The 18,224-nt window shown below is 37.9% G+C and overlaps 1 protein-coding gene across 1 annotated transcript in view; it reads left to right on the top strand.

Annotated features, from left to right (window-relative positions):
- Positions 1 to 18,224, top strand: part of dnah5 (dynein, axonemal, heavy chain 5) — a 96,264-nt gene that overhangs the window by 43,221 nt on the left and 34,819 nt on the right. Inside the window, exons 52-65 of the mRNA XM_056379909.1 lie at positions 466 to 600; positions 969 to 1,091; positions 1,423 to 1,636; positions 1,887 to 2,110; positions 3,108 to 3,306; positions 3,444 to 3,616; positions 4,224 to 4,354; positions 6,663 to 6,816; positions 10,810 to 11,077; positions 11,968 to 12,091; positions 12,473 to 12,580; positions 13,583 to 13,697; positions 14,533 to 14,709; positions 16,984 to 17,187. Of these exons, the coding sequence (XP_056235884.1) occupies positions 466 to 600; positions 969 to 1,091; positions 1,423 to 1,636; positions 1,887 to 2,110; positions 3,108 to 3,306; positions 3,444 to 3,616; positions 4,224 to 4,354; positions 6,663 to 6,816; positions 10,810 to 11,077; positions 11,968 to 12,091; positions 12,473 to 12,580; positions 13,583 to 13,697; positions 14,533 to 14,709; positions 16,984 to 17,187 (2,349 nt within the window). The remainder of the gene's footprint in view (positions 1 to 465; positions 601 to 968; positions 1,092 to 1,422; positions 1,637 to 1,886; positions 2,111 to 3,107; positions 3,307 to 3,443; positions 3,617 to 4,223; positions 4,355 to 6,662; positions 6,817 to 10,809; positions 11,078 to 11,967; positions 12,092 to 12,472; positions 12,581 to 13,582; positions 13,698 to 14,532; positions 14,710 to 16,983; positions 17,188 to 18,224) is intronic.

Genomic DNA, 18,224 nt, shown 5'->3' with positions numbered 1-18,224 from the left:
TAACAATCATTTGGGATCAGATGAGAAGATGTAATACTCCCAAAGGCAAACTGGTCTTAGACTGAAGCTTTATAGTGTTATTAGATTTGTTAGCTCTTATTCACAGTGCTTTCTGAGATTTTAACTCGTAGCTATACACAAGGAGTCAAAACCAATTTGTGGTAGTCATAATGAATAATTGACAGTGATTACTAATCACTGAAGTTCAGGCCCTTTTCAAACAAGTGTATTAAAGTTCACAATTGTGTACTTAAAAATGTCTCCTTCTTATCGTATTTCTTCGTCTTGGCTGCTTTTTCTGATATCTATTGACCTTTGAGTATATACAGTATCTCCTTTGTTATGCTACTGCCATTTAGAAGTTTTTAACGCTTGGAAATTGCATTAAGATTGGAGAGCAAATTTAGCAGATTTTTGTCTTGTATGAAAGTTTAGCCTGATTAAAAAGACTATACATTTTTCTAGGCCGTTTTGCTGATTGGAGAGCAAGGAACAGCCAAGACTGTTATCATCAAAGGCTACATGTCAAAGTATGATCCTGAGACCCATATTGGCAAGAGTCTCAACTTCTCTTCTGCTACCACACCACTCATGTTCCAGGTAAAGCAGAACCATCAATCTACAGTCCTGTTCATTTAGATTCAGCAGCTCATTGTACCACTCTTTGCAGTTTTATCTGACAGTGAAAGCTCTACATCTGCGTTGACTCGTCTTGGATTATCATGAACTTGTGAAGTCATATTGATCAGTGTCTGGTCTGATGAATAATGTGCAGGCTGGAGGAAAGAACACTGTCTTTTTTTCTGTACATGGCTAAGCTGCCCATTGATCAAGCTGTCAAATTGGATTATGTCTGAGTGGAACTTAATAGATCCTTCCTCTGTCTTTGTCTTTCCCTCACTTTTTTATCTTTTTCGCCACCATGTGTTGTCTTATTTTTTTCTTTGCCTCCCCTGTTTCTCTTTTAGAGGACAGTTGAGAGCTATGTGGATAAGAGGATGGGGACCACATATGGACCCCCTGCAGGGAAGAAAATGTCCATTTTCATTGATGATATCAACATGCCTGTCATCAACGAGTGGGGAGACCAGGTTTCGGATGATATTAACATCATTAACATAACAGGATGAAAACACATAACTTATCCCTTAAGTATATACATGTATTTGAATTAATGATAGGACTCTCATTTTGTCTCTCTGGCCTGGAAAACCATGAAAGATCATTTAAAACAAAGCATTATTAAGTTCAAGTCATTTTTAATGAATTCAATTTTAGGCAGTTTATAAATTACGTCATTAAAATGTGTAAAATTAAAGTTAAATCAACTCATGCTAACAGCAAGGGTGTGCACTAACATGAACTGATAACAAATAAAAGTCCTTTTGGTTTAAGCTCTTACCGTTTTGCCCTCCATCATAGGTGACTAATGAGATAGTCCGGCAGCTGATGGAGCAGAATGGGTTCTTCAATCTGGAGAAGCCGGGAGAATTCACCAATATTGTGGATGTTCAGTTCCTGGCAGCTATGATCCATCCAGGAGGAGGACGTAATGACATCCCACAGAGATTGAAAAGGCAGTTCTCCATCTTTAACTGTACTCTGCCCTCTAATTCCTCCATAGACAAGATATTTGGTGAGTAAAAACAGTGTAACAGTGCAGTAGAATCAAGACATAGTGATAAGACGGTGTCATCTTGCTAAAATACTACTAATACTGTAGTGAGATAAGGACTAATAATGAAAAGCATTTTATTTGCAATTTAAGTAATTCATGTTAGTATTTCTTGCTACAATAATGAACTGATAAATGTGGGCTCAAATTTTAATTTCATTACCCACACAGTATGCACAGTATCTATGCTTTGGTCACTTTATTGCTCTAGGCGTGATTGGTGAGGGCCACTTCTGTGCACGCCGTGGTTTCATTGAGGAAGTCCGGAGCACCGTGCCCTGCCTGGTGTCTCTGACTCGCCATCTCTGGCAGTTGACCAAGGTCAAGATGCTTCCAACGCCTGCTAAGTTCCATTACATCTTCAACCTGAGGGATTTGTCCAGGGTGTGGCAAGGCATGCTCAATACCAGCGCTGAGGTGGTCAACTCTGTCCCGGTGAGAAGATTTAAGCAGTGTTCACTTAACTTACCCTGATCCTTAAAATATAATGTTATTAAGAAAATGGTTAACATGACTAGATTTGAGATATGCAGAGTTTTTACAAGAATTAATGAACATTAAAAATATTTCAGGCAGGGACAGTATTGCAGTGAAAGCAGTGAAAGGGGATGACTACTGGCAGTGCTTTGTTGTATCTAAAGTAAATTGAAACTTCACAATAACAGTGGTCTGGTTGTGTGTGTGTGTGTGTGAAGTACAAAAAAGTAGTGTATAGTAGCATAGCAAAATGTGGTGCAGAATACTGTGTAATACAGCAGAATAGCATAGCGAGCCTGATGATCAACCCCCTTTCTTATCTAGTAGAGTCACTATGTGAGTACATGATATATTGCAATATAATATAGATACAATACTGGAGAGGGGATAGAAATGTTTTTTTGGTTTGTAAGAATGAAATGGGGGAAAAAAATCAACATCCGAAATTCTGGCATTGCAAGCTGAATTCTTGCTGAGGTGGCTAACTCTCTGTTGGTTTGTGGCTGCACTGAATAATAGAATAAAATGAAATATATCTTTTACCTCAGGCTGCCCAGAGTCTAGGCAAACATGCTCGACATAACTGCTGAGGCAGCCAACTCAACTCAGAAGACCTGAACTACAGTAGACAAGACTTAGATTAAACTAAACCACTCAAACAAAATACTGGGGTATAAAATATAAATACAACTTTCCCAGGCTTTTATTTTATGGTGAGGTGCTGTATGTGCGGATTTCTACAATCAATAGATGTAATCAATGTCTGGCTTAATGAATTTTTGCTCATCTAAATCTTTTTTACCTCGTCATCAAACTCATACAATGAATCCACTAAAGAATGAAAGTTTCTCCATTATCACCACACCTGTCATTCTGGCTTGTAGGTAGCTGATAGACTGATAGACTGACCTTACTTGCTTGAAGGACAGCACTAATACATGAAAATAATTTCCAGGTGTTGCTGGCGTTGTGGAAGCACGAGTGCAAACGTGTGATAGCTGACAGATTTACCATGCCTGAGGACGTTGAGTGGTTTGACCAGTCTTTGGCAAAGCTGGTAGAGGAAGAGCTGGGCGAGGAGCACAAAAACATAGTGGATTATGAAGTAGACAGATACTTTGTTGACTTCCTACGAGACGCACCTGAGGCTACAGGTACTGATTAATCAACATGAAACATCTGGAGACAAGACTAGACAATGTCAGCAGTGCTGTTGTTTTCTCTTTAAAAATTACAAATACTTTGCTATTTTACTGTGATCATTTTAATTTAGAATATTCTTTTCTGACAGGGGAGGAGCCAGAAGATTCAGACTTTGATTTGCCCAAGGTCTACGAGCCTATCGAATCATTTGAGAGTTTGAAAGACCGTCTGAACATGTTCCTGAGCCATTACAATGAGAGCATTAGGGGTACTGGCATGGACATGGTCTTCTTTCAGGATGCTATGATACATCTGGTCAAGGTATTCTACAGAAGTGTTGCTTTTATGATTTAGCTAAAGTAAAGAAATTGTACTATTAGCAGAAAACTATATGATGTGACAGAATGGAACAAAAAGTATTGTAAAATGGTAAGTGTATATATACTTTTTGAATTTCGTAAATTAAAGTGTACATAAAAAGTCACACTCAGCCAAACTCAAGACAAACACAGAGACAGAGCCTTGAGATATTACTAGCTTATGGAATTGTTATGGCTGAGGTGTTACCAAGCAAATAGCTACACATCTAGTAGAGACAGACACCTCTTTGGAGTTCCGTCTCTGGCTATGCAACAAACATATGTATAAAAATGTCCTTTTTTTAATTGAATGGTCAAGGTTCTTAAATTTGGAAGTCTTCTGATATTCGTAGACCACCTTCAAGCCCAAAAATATTCTGCCAGTTTTACTTTACAACTTGATTGTAGGAGCTTTCATGTTTTCTTGCTTTTACTCACTTGCACTCAAAAATTGTCCTTCTCTGTCTCCCTTGCTGTTTTATTTCCCTGGTTCTCACACACAAATTGTCACACATATATGAACTTTATTCATCCTAGTTTTTAGTGTGTGTCTGGTTTTGTTTGCGTAGGTGTCTAGAATAATCCGGACACCTGGAGGTAATGCCTTGTTGGTGGGTGTCGGGGGATCAGGCAAACAGAGCCTGACCAGACTGGCCTCATTCATAGCTGGATACAGGATCTTCCAGATCACTCTTACACGGTAATGCTCAGTACAGTGGGTCTATGTGCACACAGTTGATGTTTAAGCTTGTACACACACACACACACACACACACACACACCCACCACCACATAGTTGTTATCCATATACACTAACCATATCTTACTTCTAACCTGCTGATGATATCAAGTCATAAAACAGTTGCAGTAACACCTAAGGTTAATGCCAGCACACATTTTATTGGATCATTAATATCTGGCAAGATGTACAACATGTATTTTCCTTGGATAAGATTTCCTTAATAATTTCATGTAAGCTGTAAAAAGGATGATTGGCAAGTGCTCGATTTCACTCTGGCATCATCATGAACACATCCCTCAAAAATGCTCCACACTGGGCTGTCATTGATCATTCTTTCAATTTTCAGACTTAAACAGCTGCTTTGGAAAAGTAAAATTTCTCCTTAATTATCCTTAAAAATTGGCTCTGAATATATATGAGGCAAGAAATATGCTTTGCTTTTTTCGCAAGAGCATCAATCTTTATTGTAGCTACAATAAATGTTGTTTATGGTCCATGAGTTTGAAATGATACTGAGTCACTTTGCATTTAAAACTTTACCCATAGTGTGCTGGCTCAAAGAACTCTCGTGGATATCTTCAGACTAAAGTTCAGACATTGCTTAGCTAACCTGCAATACCATCTATTTTCAGTTTGAATTATTATATTATTATAATCATATGTCAGGCCCCAGCTATTTCTCAAACATAGTATCATTCCTTTTTGAATTAGGTTAAACTTGAAACAGATATTTTGTTGTTTTGTTATGACCAAAGGGCTGCAGGTCTCTTCACTTGTCCTGGTCTCTGCAGATATTAAATCACCATAGAAAAACAAATATACCCAGTAGATAATAAATCAAAACCAACATACTCTGTTTTTACAGAACATGAATAAATTCTGTCTCAGCTCTGACATTTGAGAAAGATTCCTCATTCATCTTCCAGGAGCTGCAATAAGCATGTATTAATAATTAGGATGAATTAGATTGATATTGATTGTATAATATCTTTACAGCTCTGGCCCCTCATTGAACAATGAACTATGAGTCTCTTCCGTGTAGTTGATTCACCTTTGCTTCAACTGTCATGTTTCTCTGATTGTTCTGTCCTAAACTTTGTATGCCTCATTGTTTGGCCTCTCTCTCGCTCTCCCAACCTGTCAAATGTTTTTCTCTCTCAGTCCCTGTGTGCATTTGTTGCCATCATATTTCCCATCTGCTCTTTTCCTAACAGGTTTTAATGTTTGGTATTAATATGAATGGGCTTTGTGTTTCTCCTATTGGCTTCACAGGCCTCTGGAGAAAACAGGCACCCCGATTATATGTCACCCTGCCTTCTTTTTTTCTCTGCTGTCTCTTTTCTCTAACACTCAGACTGTTGCCTTTCACATGCACATCCAGTATAGTTATGTCTCTTTTACACATGCAGTCTCTTTCTGTGCAATGTAAACTTTCTCATTACTCTCATGTGAACTAGCCCTATAAACTCTGCCATCCTAACTCTGTCATTCTCTTGCTCGATATGTATCTTTTTCTTTGATTTTTCTCCCATATTTTCATGCAATTAATTCCATCCATTGATCTTCCATTTTTACACTCTTGTTTATTTTTAATTTCCCTCTCTAAAATTCATTCAACTTCACAAACACAAAAAAAGGAGGCACATTCAAAAACAAACAACTAGGACACTGTTTGCTTCTTTACCACATTTCAAATCAGAAATCTGTCACTGTTCATATTTTTCTTTTTAATACTTCAACTAGTAAAACCACCCACAACTTGAAAATCCAAATGGCACCTGTCAGTGTTAGCACACAGCTCCATTACAATGCAATGATTAAATGTTTTGCCCTTTCACTGTTTTGATTCGAGCACACAATATATTCATATCCAAAGTCGGTTTTGCAGATTACTGTTGTTGCATAATTTGATCATAGACATTTATGTAATGATCTTAATTATCATATTGGTTAAAGATTTTTAGGTCAGATTTATATGTTACAGATATAGATTAATGTCATTTTTAAAGGCTCTATCTATGCAAAGTGAATGCACTGAGCTGTTACTTCCCACAGCAATGCAATGCTGTCACAAAAAAAAGTACATCACAACTCAAACATCATTCACATATTCCAATTTATTCAAACCCTCACACTGTATACACTCACTCACCCACACACCGTTTTCCTGCCCCCCCAACCCTCCCCCCGTCAGTTTTGTTTCATATAACAATAACAGAGAGAGGAAAAAAAGTAAATTTATCTTATGCATTCTGTTTTTTACCAGCTCATACAACACAGCCAACCTGATGGATGACTTGAAGGGCTTGTACAGAACAGCTGGCCAGCATGGGAAAGGCATCAGCTTCATCTTCACTGACAACGAAATCAAAGACGAGTCTTTCCTCGAGTATATGAACAATGTCCTGTCATCTGGAGAGGTCAGGAGTGCACATATGGAAAAAAGACACACAATCACACACATGTATGCATGTTTAACTTAGATTTAATGTAAAATATACAGTTATGAATGTGTGAAATGCATATTACAAGATATTCAGAAGCAGCTGATTTTCCTGGCCATAGATTCTAAGAGTCAATTCAAGAGTTCAATTTATGACGTGCCCTGACAGCAACAGGTCCCCTTTGATTTGGTGCTCTCAGGTAGGAAGAAAAAGTTGCAATAGTACAAATATAAAATGGTGACCACATGAGCAGCTTTCTAGACTAAACATTACATTTGTGGGACACAAAAAACAATGTTTACAATGTTTCAGGACCAAGACCAAGTGAAACCCTGGTCTTAGTCAAAAAGTCACACCCAAATTTTGGGCATGGTTGGTGGTCAAGCCATTAGCTATTGTTTGATGTTACTGTAAATGGTGTCAGAAGGCCAAATGGAAACATAGAATAAGCACTACTGATTCTACAAAATCGATTTAATAATGATGTGATCAAGTAAATATTCCTCAGCACATGCCTTAAACATGTATAGCATCATATCACATACATATTAAGTGTTGCTTATTGGTAGAATTTGTCAGAATAATATAGGAAATGGGAAACATCCTATCTTCGGCTAAATACATGAATAAGAGTGGTAGAAAATGATGGATTATCTCTTTCTCCCATTGCACTAATGTGCCTCTGATTTATTATGTTTTAATAAATGCACTGTTACGTCTGTGTTTTGATGATCAACACAAACACATAACCTACTGTGGTTACACACTGGTGTTGCCTACCGTGCTGCATTAAATCAAATACTTAAATTCATATTATCTCCAAAAGCCTTAATTATACTTTTGTTGTGTTGCTGAAACTGACAGCTTGCAATCACCTTTCAGTGAAATAAACATGATATGACCGGGATACCAAAGCAGTGACAACACAGAGAAAAGAGACAACCATGTAGTTTATACTATATGGATTATGAGCAGTGCAGTTTATCTTAATTCAAACAAATCAAAAAGCAAATTGCATTTTCCTTCTCAATAGGTTAGCATTTCACAATTATTTTGTCATCAGTTTAGATGTAATGAATTGAAGCTGTAACTGACAGAAGAGACTGATACACCTAGGTCTTTTCTGTACTGCAGCACTCTGCACTGTAGCTGCAGAATGGGTTTTTTTCCTGTATTACTCTCTAACAGCAGCGATAGCAGCAGGTAGCTTCAAGGTCAAGTGCCACTGTTTGCACATTTCTCTACGGCAGTCCCAGAATTATCCACTGTATTGGATGCAGTAGCTGTGGTGTAACTGGGGCAAACAAAGCATTTCCACAGCACTTTTCTCAGATCTTACTTTCTTCTCCTCTTACAATTTTCACTGTACTCTTCCTCCTCCAAACCTTTGTTTTTTGTGATGTCTCTTCCTCTCAATGTCTGTTTTTTCCCTCTGGCTTTTCTCCTGTTCTGTCTCCTCCATCTTCTCTTGTTCCCCCTCCTTCCCTTCCCCCTCCTCCATTTATTCTACTCTTCATTGTTGTCTTCTTTGTCTCTTCCTCTTCCCCTCCTCCTTCTTTTCCTGTACCTCAAAGCACATTCTACTATTGCATTAGGCCAGGTGTTGTATTCAACAGATGCTGTACTCAACACATTTTATGGTGTGGGTTTACATTTATAATTAAATATTATGTTACACATGCCACTGTCAAGCTGTTTAAATTGTATACAGTATCTCACCCCAGTTATTTCTCCATCAGGCTGCTACTTCTACTGTAATGCTGCTCTGTGCTGATATACTGTAGGAGTCTTGCTTCCTTTTATCCCTCTCTTCCCAGCTCCCACTGCTTAGATGTTTATGTTGTGAAGAGATATAATGATGTTCTAATCAAGTTAATGCGAAGACAGCAACAAGCTGTGAAAACAGGCCCTGTTTAACAGTTGTTTTTTTCCAATTGCTAACGCACATTTCTCAGTGCTGACTTGACCTTTTAAAAAATCTTCTCACAGTCAGCAACTTCAGCAGTCAATTGCTCTTTATGAAGAATACTACGGAGATTAAGAATCTTAGAATTATTCTTATCTTAAAATAAGATTAAGAATTTTAGAGTATAAATTAACCTACTACTACCAAAGAAAGAAATAATTAGTCATTGGGCTAATAATTAGTCAGAAAGATAATTGTAAAGATAGGGAGAAAAATGGTTTTAAAGAATATTTAATATCGTTGTTGCTGTGATGAGCTCTCATTGTTTGATTTTACACCTGCCAATCAGTCTGTATCCTTATTTTCTTCTTCCTTTCTCCTTTGTACTGGTCCCCTCACATGAACATCACATGATGACTGGTGGGCACTTCAATGGATACACACATGTAAACACTGGACTTTCCCTTCTTCTTCTGCCAGTATTATAATATTGCTTATACTGCAATACCGCTTTTATTGAAAAAGGCACAAGCACTGTCATTGCTAGACTTAAGACTAGTTCTTAATTTGTGCTTAACTTTGCTTTAAGCTAGAGCCAAATTGATCATAGCAGACCATGCTAGTTATACTTTATCTTCCACACTACTATGCATGATATACAATGCAGAAAGTTTTGCTACATTTTCATTATCATTATTCATTCTCAAGTTTTTTTTCTCTGTTGTTTCAGTTATGTTCAATATTTATTAATATAGAGCATATCAGTTCATCAACACTATGGGCAGCCGATGTAACACAAATCCCTGCATGTGCAATTACTTTAACTGATTTCTGATTCTTTGCTCTTCTTCAATCCTCATCCATTTCCTTCTGCTCATTCTCTTTTCTAATCTTCCTTTGTTTTATCACGCTCTCTCTGGCTCCTCATGGTAGCATCTCTATCCACCACCTCCACCTGCTCCTCTCCCACCCTTTCTCTACCTCCCTGGCTGGATGAAAATTTAAGCAGCAGCTGCTTTATCAGGGGAGGTAAATAGAAGTGGGGACCAGGGGAGAGTGGTGTCTGTGTTGCTGTGTTATTTATTTTAGGTGAGAGGTTTGTGTACTGTTTGTGTATGTTGGAGAGAGAGAGAGAGAAGTTTGTGTTGCAGACGTGTTAGGATGACTGTGTGTGAGAGACAGTGACTGTGGTGACAGGGATGAGAAACAAAAAGGAAGAGCGAACTGTTAGTGTGAGGTTGTTGTTTATGTGAGAGAAACCAGCAGATGGTTAGAGACATGGTGTTTCTAACTACAACACCCCAGATAGCAAACTGCAGTTTTTTTTTTTTTTTTGCACCATGAGGTTTAAGTAGTACAGAGAAAATGAGGGAGGCCTCAACAAGTGCTTGTAGCTTTGTGCCTAACCAATCAAAAGATAAAAAAGCCCATATTTAATTTAAATCATCTTCTATTCCCAGTTAAAATCCAGCTATCCAAGCTAAGAAAATATAAATCAATCATTTCCTGCAGCTGCTTCACAGTAAACATCATCATTAGTTTTACTTACCAGCTGCTTAGCAATTAAATATCAACTTTACTTTTGTGATAAAGGGAAATCACAAGGAAATTAAGAGGTCAAGCAAATGTCAGAGGTGACAAAAGTTAGAGGGAGAAATTGGAAAGTTTAGTATGTGATAAAATATATTTTTTGGACTTTTAATTCCAAAATAGGAATTGAAAATCATCAGTATTTAAAGTGTTGAATAGAAAAATATTTTAATTCTATTGTTGAAATTGTTTACCACTCTAAACATACAGTGGTTATATTTATACCTGAACTAAAAGTAACATCTATATACATAAAAAAAAAAAAGTGAAACAGTTCTGTGTTCCATTAATTAACACAGTCCAATGAATATTTCCGATACTAACAAAGATTAACTTATCATGTAGAAAGGTTGCTCACCTTTAATATACACACATACTCACACACACTAATAGATGGGTAGATCATCAATTAAGACATTATTGTGACATCAGTGACAGAAATGCCATAAATACATGTGTGTTTCTGTCCTCAGGTATCCAACTTGTTTGCTCGTGATGAAATTGACGAGATCCTCAGTGATCTCATCCCCGTTATGAAGCGAGAGTCTCCCAGGCGACCACCGACCAATGAAAACCTGTACGAGTATTTCATGTCCCGAGTCCGACATAATCTTCATGTTGTTCTGTGCTTCTCACCTGTTGGAGAAAAGTTCCGCAACCGGGCATTAAAGTTTCCAGCATTGATATCTGGCTGCACTATGGACTGGTTCAGTCGCTGGCCAAAGGACGCTCTTGTTGCAGGTACGTTTCACAGACAAATTTGATTTAAATTGATATGATTTGCCTATCTAATGGTAACATTTGTTGCCCATTATTTACAGTGCTTCATCCTTGTATTCTACAGTACCTTCTGTTTAGAGTGGCTGCTGTTATTCATTTTTTCTTGATGCTGTAAAGTCAGATTTAACTGGGATATATAACACTCATTTATCAGTTTAACTATCTTGTCCTTGTGCTTTAATTACTGAAAGTCAGAACAAAACTAGAAATTTTCAAATGGTCTTGTCTAGATGACTGGAATGTGGAAATTGCAGCAGTAAATCCCAGCAGCATGACTACAGTTGTCTATCATTGTTCTCTTCTTAATCTTGTTGTGTTGCTTAATGCGTTGTTTTAATCACACTGATATACTGTAAATCATAATTTGAGTTTTCATGCACATACATTAGACAAAATAAGTCTTAATTTTTCTTAGCAATTGTAAATCAGTGCAGCTCATTTTGTCCTGAAAAACCAATCTCTTTCAGCACATCTGTTGGAGGCACTGTCAGTTTGCTTTTAGAAAATGGGTTGTGAAAATGTCAATATTTTCCAATTATCTCCTCCTGCTCTTTCCTTCTGTTTCCATTCCACAGTTTGTTGAATCCATCGGGAATATGGCATAGATGTTATAGTAATAGATGTACAAAAGCCAGTAATCCATATTGTCCCACAGTAATTCCAGTGTGGAAAACAAATCAGTTAGAATTTCTTAGTGTGTCAGTGTATTTAGTGGTAAATAAAGTTGGATATGTTTAAAATTTCCAATCTGGTTTCTGTAACCATTTTTCACTCTCCACTGTGTGTTTTCCTCCAATTAATTCCCTTATTCTCCATCTCTCTGTCATTCATCTTCCTCCATCTTCCTTTAGTTTCAGAGCACTTCCTGTCTGTCTATGACATCGACTGTTCACCCCAGGTCAAAAGTGAGGTAGTTCAGTGCATGGGCTCCTTCCAGGATGGTGTGGCAGAGAAATGTGTGGACTACTTCCAGCGGTATAGTATTTTATTACATCTATGACTTTATTAGAAAGCTGATAGCAGATAGATGACAGAAAATTAGGGGAGAGAGAGATTGGATGTGACATGCAATCGCTGTCCATGATTTGGGGTCATTCTTGTTAATGGTCAGCACCATAACCACTAGGCCACCAGGGCAGCCCAAAATGTGTTTTTCAATATGATTTTAGGCCCAAGTGTGCACCAGAGAAATCTCTTTTTGAAAGACTTTCAGCATAAAGGTCATATTGATTACTAGTAACAGGATAAATAAAAGTTATACTAAATGTTAGTAGTTAAGGTTCAATCATTGTGCTGATGACTCTCCTTTTTAAAATTATATGAAATTAACCCTGTGTAATCTATTTTGAAACCTAGATACCGACGCTCCACCCATGTCACACCCAAGTCCTACCTGTCCTTCATTCAGGGCTACAAGTCCATCTATAAGGAGAAGAGGTCTGAAGTCCAGACCCTTGCCAACAGGTAAACAGACTTAAAGGAATAATTGAATTGTTTGCAATTGCATGTACTGGAGCCCTTCTTTTTTCTTTTTTCCACATTTTTCCATGTCACTTTCTAATGGTAATTTACTGACAGAGGTGAGTGACTTTTTTCATGTTTGCAAAAACCAGCAGCTAAAATGGGTTGGGAATCAATACCTCAACTGTTGCACATACTGTCTACATCTCTTACAGTTAATTAAAGTTGGATTGTATAAGACTTGTGTTTAATAAATGATAGATGAATAAAGTTGTTGAATCTTATATCTGTAGTACAGTCTTCCTCTAAGTCAGTTATACTCTTGACTAGTCACTAGTAATTAGGCATGATTAGTGTATGTCCTGGAAAAATAACATCTGTTTTCACTGGCAGATTTTCAAAAACTGTATCACAGATTGACCCTAATCTTAGTCAATAGTTATTGACTCTATAATGGCAGATGACACATTATTAAGATGCATCCTAATGAAGTAAGTGTTCATCAAAGGGGGCAGTCCAGAACTACCAGTTATGAGTTATTTTTTTTAGATGAGGGGATACAGCATAAACTACAGCATTAAATCACATACCGCATCTGAGAAATACATAAAATGGCTGTGCTCCTTTTGTCATGATTTTGAACCCATGTCAGCTCATCAGTTTTTCCCTGAGTCTTCCAAAATTTAATGGCAGCTCTTGAAAGGATATCATTACATTTAGAATTCTGAGCAGACACATGGTATGAAGCGACCAAGGATGAAAAGCGTTTTCCTGTTAAATAATGTGCAAGTATTTTCACCACCTGGTGTCCAGTAGATGAAAGATTCAGTCAGAATGACATGTAGTTCATCTTGAATGTTTTGTAGATATTTACAACAAGCAGGGACCCCAGGTGTAGACATGCAGATACTGATTAGATAGTCTGGCATATAGTAGCAAGGAGGAAGATTTATGCTGGAATTGCATGCAGCTTAACTGATGATGTTAAACATTTCACCTGTTTAGGATGAACACAGGTCTCCAGAAACTGAAGGAGGCATCGGAGTCTGTAGCAGCACTCAGCAAGGAGCTGGAGGTGAAAGAGAAGGAGCTACAGGTTGCTAATGACAAGGCTGATATGGTAGGTTTCAGGCAGGAGGGTGATTTTATTTATTTTTCTGTGTACATGTGGGCATGCATGTGTATGTTTAGGTTCAGAAAGTGTCTCTAGAAGTACAGTACATACTCTATGCTTTCTCACTCTTGGCCTTTTTAGTTGGCTTAGAATTTCACTAACATTTGAAAATGAATTAATCAAGTGGAGATTTTGAATTAAAACAGCAACACAGTCCATAATTAACTTGCAATGTCACACAGTATTATTTGTCTGTATATGAATATGGTATTTGCATTGTACTTTCTGGATGTGAATATTTATAATTCTGATTATTTGTGATTTACTGTAGCTGTATGTGCAGGTATTTGTGGATGCACGTGAACAGCAGTGAAATTAATTATGTTTCCTTGCATGAATAAGTAGAAGTAGAATCTGCATCAATCAGGCAGTGCTGTTGTAGTTTTATGCAAAAATAGAAATTGAGCAGAAAATAAATAGTAAATAACCGTTCATTGCTGGAATTAGTGTGACTTTAAAGTGGATACATTTGGATCTATTGTATTAGTGTTTACTTAAGTGAAGTTCCTGCAGTGTGTGAAACAAGACAAATTATATATTATCATTATTTTTATTGTCTTTCATTTCCATGTCAACATGCCTGTGTGTCTCGTACATCTCAGGTCAATGAGTGTTTGCTTTGAGTAATAACCGAAATTGAAGTTTTATACAGGGGTGTCTATATAGTGATAACACAATAAAAACTAGATTATATGTTTTTGTTTTGTTGATAATGAAGAAGGAATAAAAGTCCATATTGCATTGATTCATTGCCACGTTTATATATTGTGCATATACACAGGTGTTGAAGGAGGTGACAGTAAAAGCCCAGGCAGCAGAGCGAGTGAAGGTCGAGGTGCAGAAAGTGAAGGACAAGGCCCAGGCCATTGTAGACAGCATCTCAGCTGACAAGGCCATTGCTGAGGAGAAACTTGAAGCTGCTCGGCCAGCTCTTGAGGAGGCAGAGGCTGCACTGCAGGTGTGGGACTTAGACTTAATACCTCCCCGACTGATGTTTTTCTCGCTCTCTTACTTTGTGTTGCTTCAGGCCGCCACTTAGAGCCTTCTGTGACTCACTATCTGTAACTGCATGCTGGCATGATATGATCCCCGGGTGTCTCCTCAACTTTATGTCCCTCAGGTGTACAGGTTCAACTATAAACTTAAGCAAAAACAAGAGCTGAAGATTGATGCACTGCCCACACAAAGTATTTATATACTGTATATGCTCTCATCCTGATTGCTGTGACTCTCCGTACTTTGGTGCTACAGGAGTCTTCATGTTGCCTTCAGCTTGTCCGGAATGCTGCTGTTAGGAAGACTGTTGTTACTTTTGTTTCCAGAGGGGAAAAAAGAATTTCAATTATCAAAGGAAATAAGAATTTTCATGAGGACATTCCCTGTAATTCTGCATACGTGCACAAATTATTGTGAATATATTTGTTTTATTTAAAGAATACATTATAACTGCACATAGTATTGATGAGTTCCTGTATGCAGTGTGAATATGGCTTTATTTTCATGTGCCTCATCTACCTAAATTAATGACTGTCATTCAAACCTACTGTATCATGCATTACTGCTCCTCATAATGTTCTCTGCCATCCTAGATGTCTGAGCACAGGTTTGCCCTAAAAGATGCCTGAGGGTTCAAAATTGTCAGTAAATTGAGTTGGAGCAATTTATTGTGTTCACTATGTGTTGCTTAAAACCTCCCCCACCAATATCTTTCTTGCTCTCTTACTTTGTGTTGCTTCAGGGCACCACTCAGAGCCTTCTGTGACTTGTTATCTGTAAGTGCATGCAGGCTCTGCCTATTGCCTTCTCACCCTGGTGTATGTGTATGTGTAAGAGCGGGTGTGTCTAAAGTTAGCATGGTGCTCTGGGCCTGGAGCTGTGCTGTAATTAAAGCTCTCCTCCTGGGTAGATGCATGCATACAGATCTCACTACGGCAGGGCCCTGATTAGAATTTTTATCTTGCTGCTGTGGATGGAAGCTTTAATTTTTACAAACGGGCAACCCTGGGCAGTCCGTTGAGATTGATGATCATGCATTTTAGATCATGTTTTTTTCAAGTGCTATAGAATGTTTTAAATAGAGCTGTCACTTAACGCTCTATGGTGCACTGAGGTTGTAAAATTAAAGACATTTTGCGACTCAATCAAGAAGCTGCTTCACCTCTGCTGGCAGGTGAGTCCAAGGCATTTATTATGAGCATCTGCAGGTTATTCACATCACAACGACACATTAGAGTCATTTCTATAGTTTACCCTCTTAATAGTATTTACATCTAGTTTGTGCTCTTACTGTAACCCAGAGACGATGTTTGGAAAAATACAGTTTCTTATATCACAATATATTTCTCTGATTTTTGGGTAATGGTATTACCATGTGACTCATGTATTGGTGTGAGCGATGTGTGTATATATAAAAGTCAAAGGTAACAATGCTATTCTATAACATAGTAGTGGCCGTCATGCAAAGGAACAAAGCTTGTTTGGCTGATAGACTGACTGCTGATCAGATTGTCTGCTGGCTGATTCTCTGGTGGGAGAAATAACGTAAAGAGAAGAGATCAGAAACAAGGAAAGTAAAACAGGAAAAGAGATGAAACAAGCAGGCAGGGGAGGTGAGGCAGCCAAACAACTCTCACTGGGACATTTTCTTTTACTCTCCTGCTTTCGCTCTCATTTTAATCAGTCCCTTGAGGTAATGCTCTGTCCCTCTTTGCAGAACTCTTCTCATTTTGTTGGAGTTTACACTCAGTCTTCATGGTTTCTTTGTTTCTCTCTATCTCTCCTCGTCACACTTCCTCTGCTTTATATTGTCAAACTGCAGCATTGTGTGTCCTGTCATAGAAAGATGTAATTAATAACAAATTACTTTATTCTTTTTTTCTCATCTCAGTTAATTCTCTCTCTACTCCTCCTTATACCTCATTGTGTGCCCTGTGTACATCCAATTTGTTTGTCATCTTAAATTCTCTTTCCTCATTAACCCCCCCCCCCCCCACACACACACACACACACACACACACACACACACATTTCCTGTCTTCCCATTTACAGAGATGGGCACAAAGAGTAATTACAACATAGAAAGAAAAATATGCCAGTGTAATTGCTTTCCTTGTTTTATTGTTATGAGTGTCCTGACTCTGCTGTAAAATACACTTAAAGACTAGACCTTCGTTAACCTATGTTGTCCTTATTTTCTTATTGTCTAAATCCTTCTCTCTCTTTACCCACTCAGACAATCAAACCATCAGACATAGCCACTGTACGCACACTCGGCCGCCCCCCTCACCTCATCATGCGGATCATGGACTGCGTACTGCTGCTCTTCCAGAGGCGGGTCAACACAGTAAAGATTGACCCAGAGAAGAACTGCAACACGCCGTCATGGCAAGAGTCCTTGAAACTAATGACAGCTGGAAACTTCCTGGGCAGTCTGCAGGTACGCTCGCTAATGTCCACTTTATACAGTTGAGATTGAAGTAAGGTGTAGATGCTGCAGAGGGCTTGCTCACATATGCTATAAACCATACGATTTGGGTGATATTCCTGGAAACCTATAGAGTTATTTACCATATAGAAGATGGAAAGGTAAAATTGTTGTACATGCATTACTGAAAGACCAGACCTTCCATCAAATTTGTTTTGTAAAATGAAATCAGAAAACATAAGGCTAAAATCTTATGTTGGTGGGTACTAACCAAAATAAAATAATTTCAGGAAATATCTGCATTACACTCTTCAATAACATCCCAGTGTAACTTATCCTTTTTCTCAGATGTTACAAATGCTGTATTTTACTGTTTGTAACAATAACAATATTAATAAAACTTGTGTATACTCTTGTACATATTGGCTCAAGAGATCAGAAATACAGGTTTGGCCCAGTAAAATAATAAGCAAATTTGAATCCACAACAGTCCACAGCTCTTCTTAGATCATCAACTTGTTCCAATTTTACATCCCTGTCATTGTTGCTTTTTTCTCTCTCTCTCTCTCTCTCTCTCTCTCTCTCTCTCTCTCTCTCTCTCTCTCTCTCTCTCTCTCTCTCCGTTTTTCCTGCTACTTCTGTCATCTCTTGTCACCCAACACCACTGCACCAGGTCTTTTATCTTACCTGTGTACCTCTGTATCTTATATTTTTTCTTTTTGCTTCCTTACCTTTTTAAGTCACCCACTCTTCTCTCCATATTTTTTTTTTTTTTTTCTGTTCCTCTTGGATTCATCTGTCCCTCATATCTGCATCCGAACTTCTCTGCCCTGTTTCTTTTTTATACTTACACTCTGTCTCACTCTCACAACTCGTCTCTCATTTATTGCAGATACCTGTACTAGCTGTTCCCCTCCTCTATCTTTATGTCACATAGTCAAAATTCATCTGTGTATCTTCATCATTTCTCTTACAGTCTTTATTTTTAAGTAACAGGGGAGTTACATGTGTGATTAATCCATAGCCCATATTCTTTTTATATTGACTGA

The sequence above is a fragment of the Seriola aureovittata genome, chromosome 7 (assembly GCF_021018895.1).
Source record: "Seriola aureovittata isolate HTS-2021-v1 ecotype China chromosome 7, ASM2101889v1, whole genome shotgun sequence".
NCBI lineage: Eukaryota > Metazoa > Chordata > Actinopteri > Carangiformes > Carangidae > Seriola > Seriola aureovittata.
Note: the sequence above shows the minus strand (reverse complement) of the source record. Positions and strands in the feature narration are given on the sequence as shown.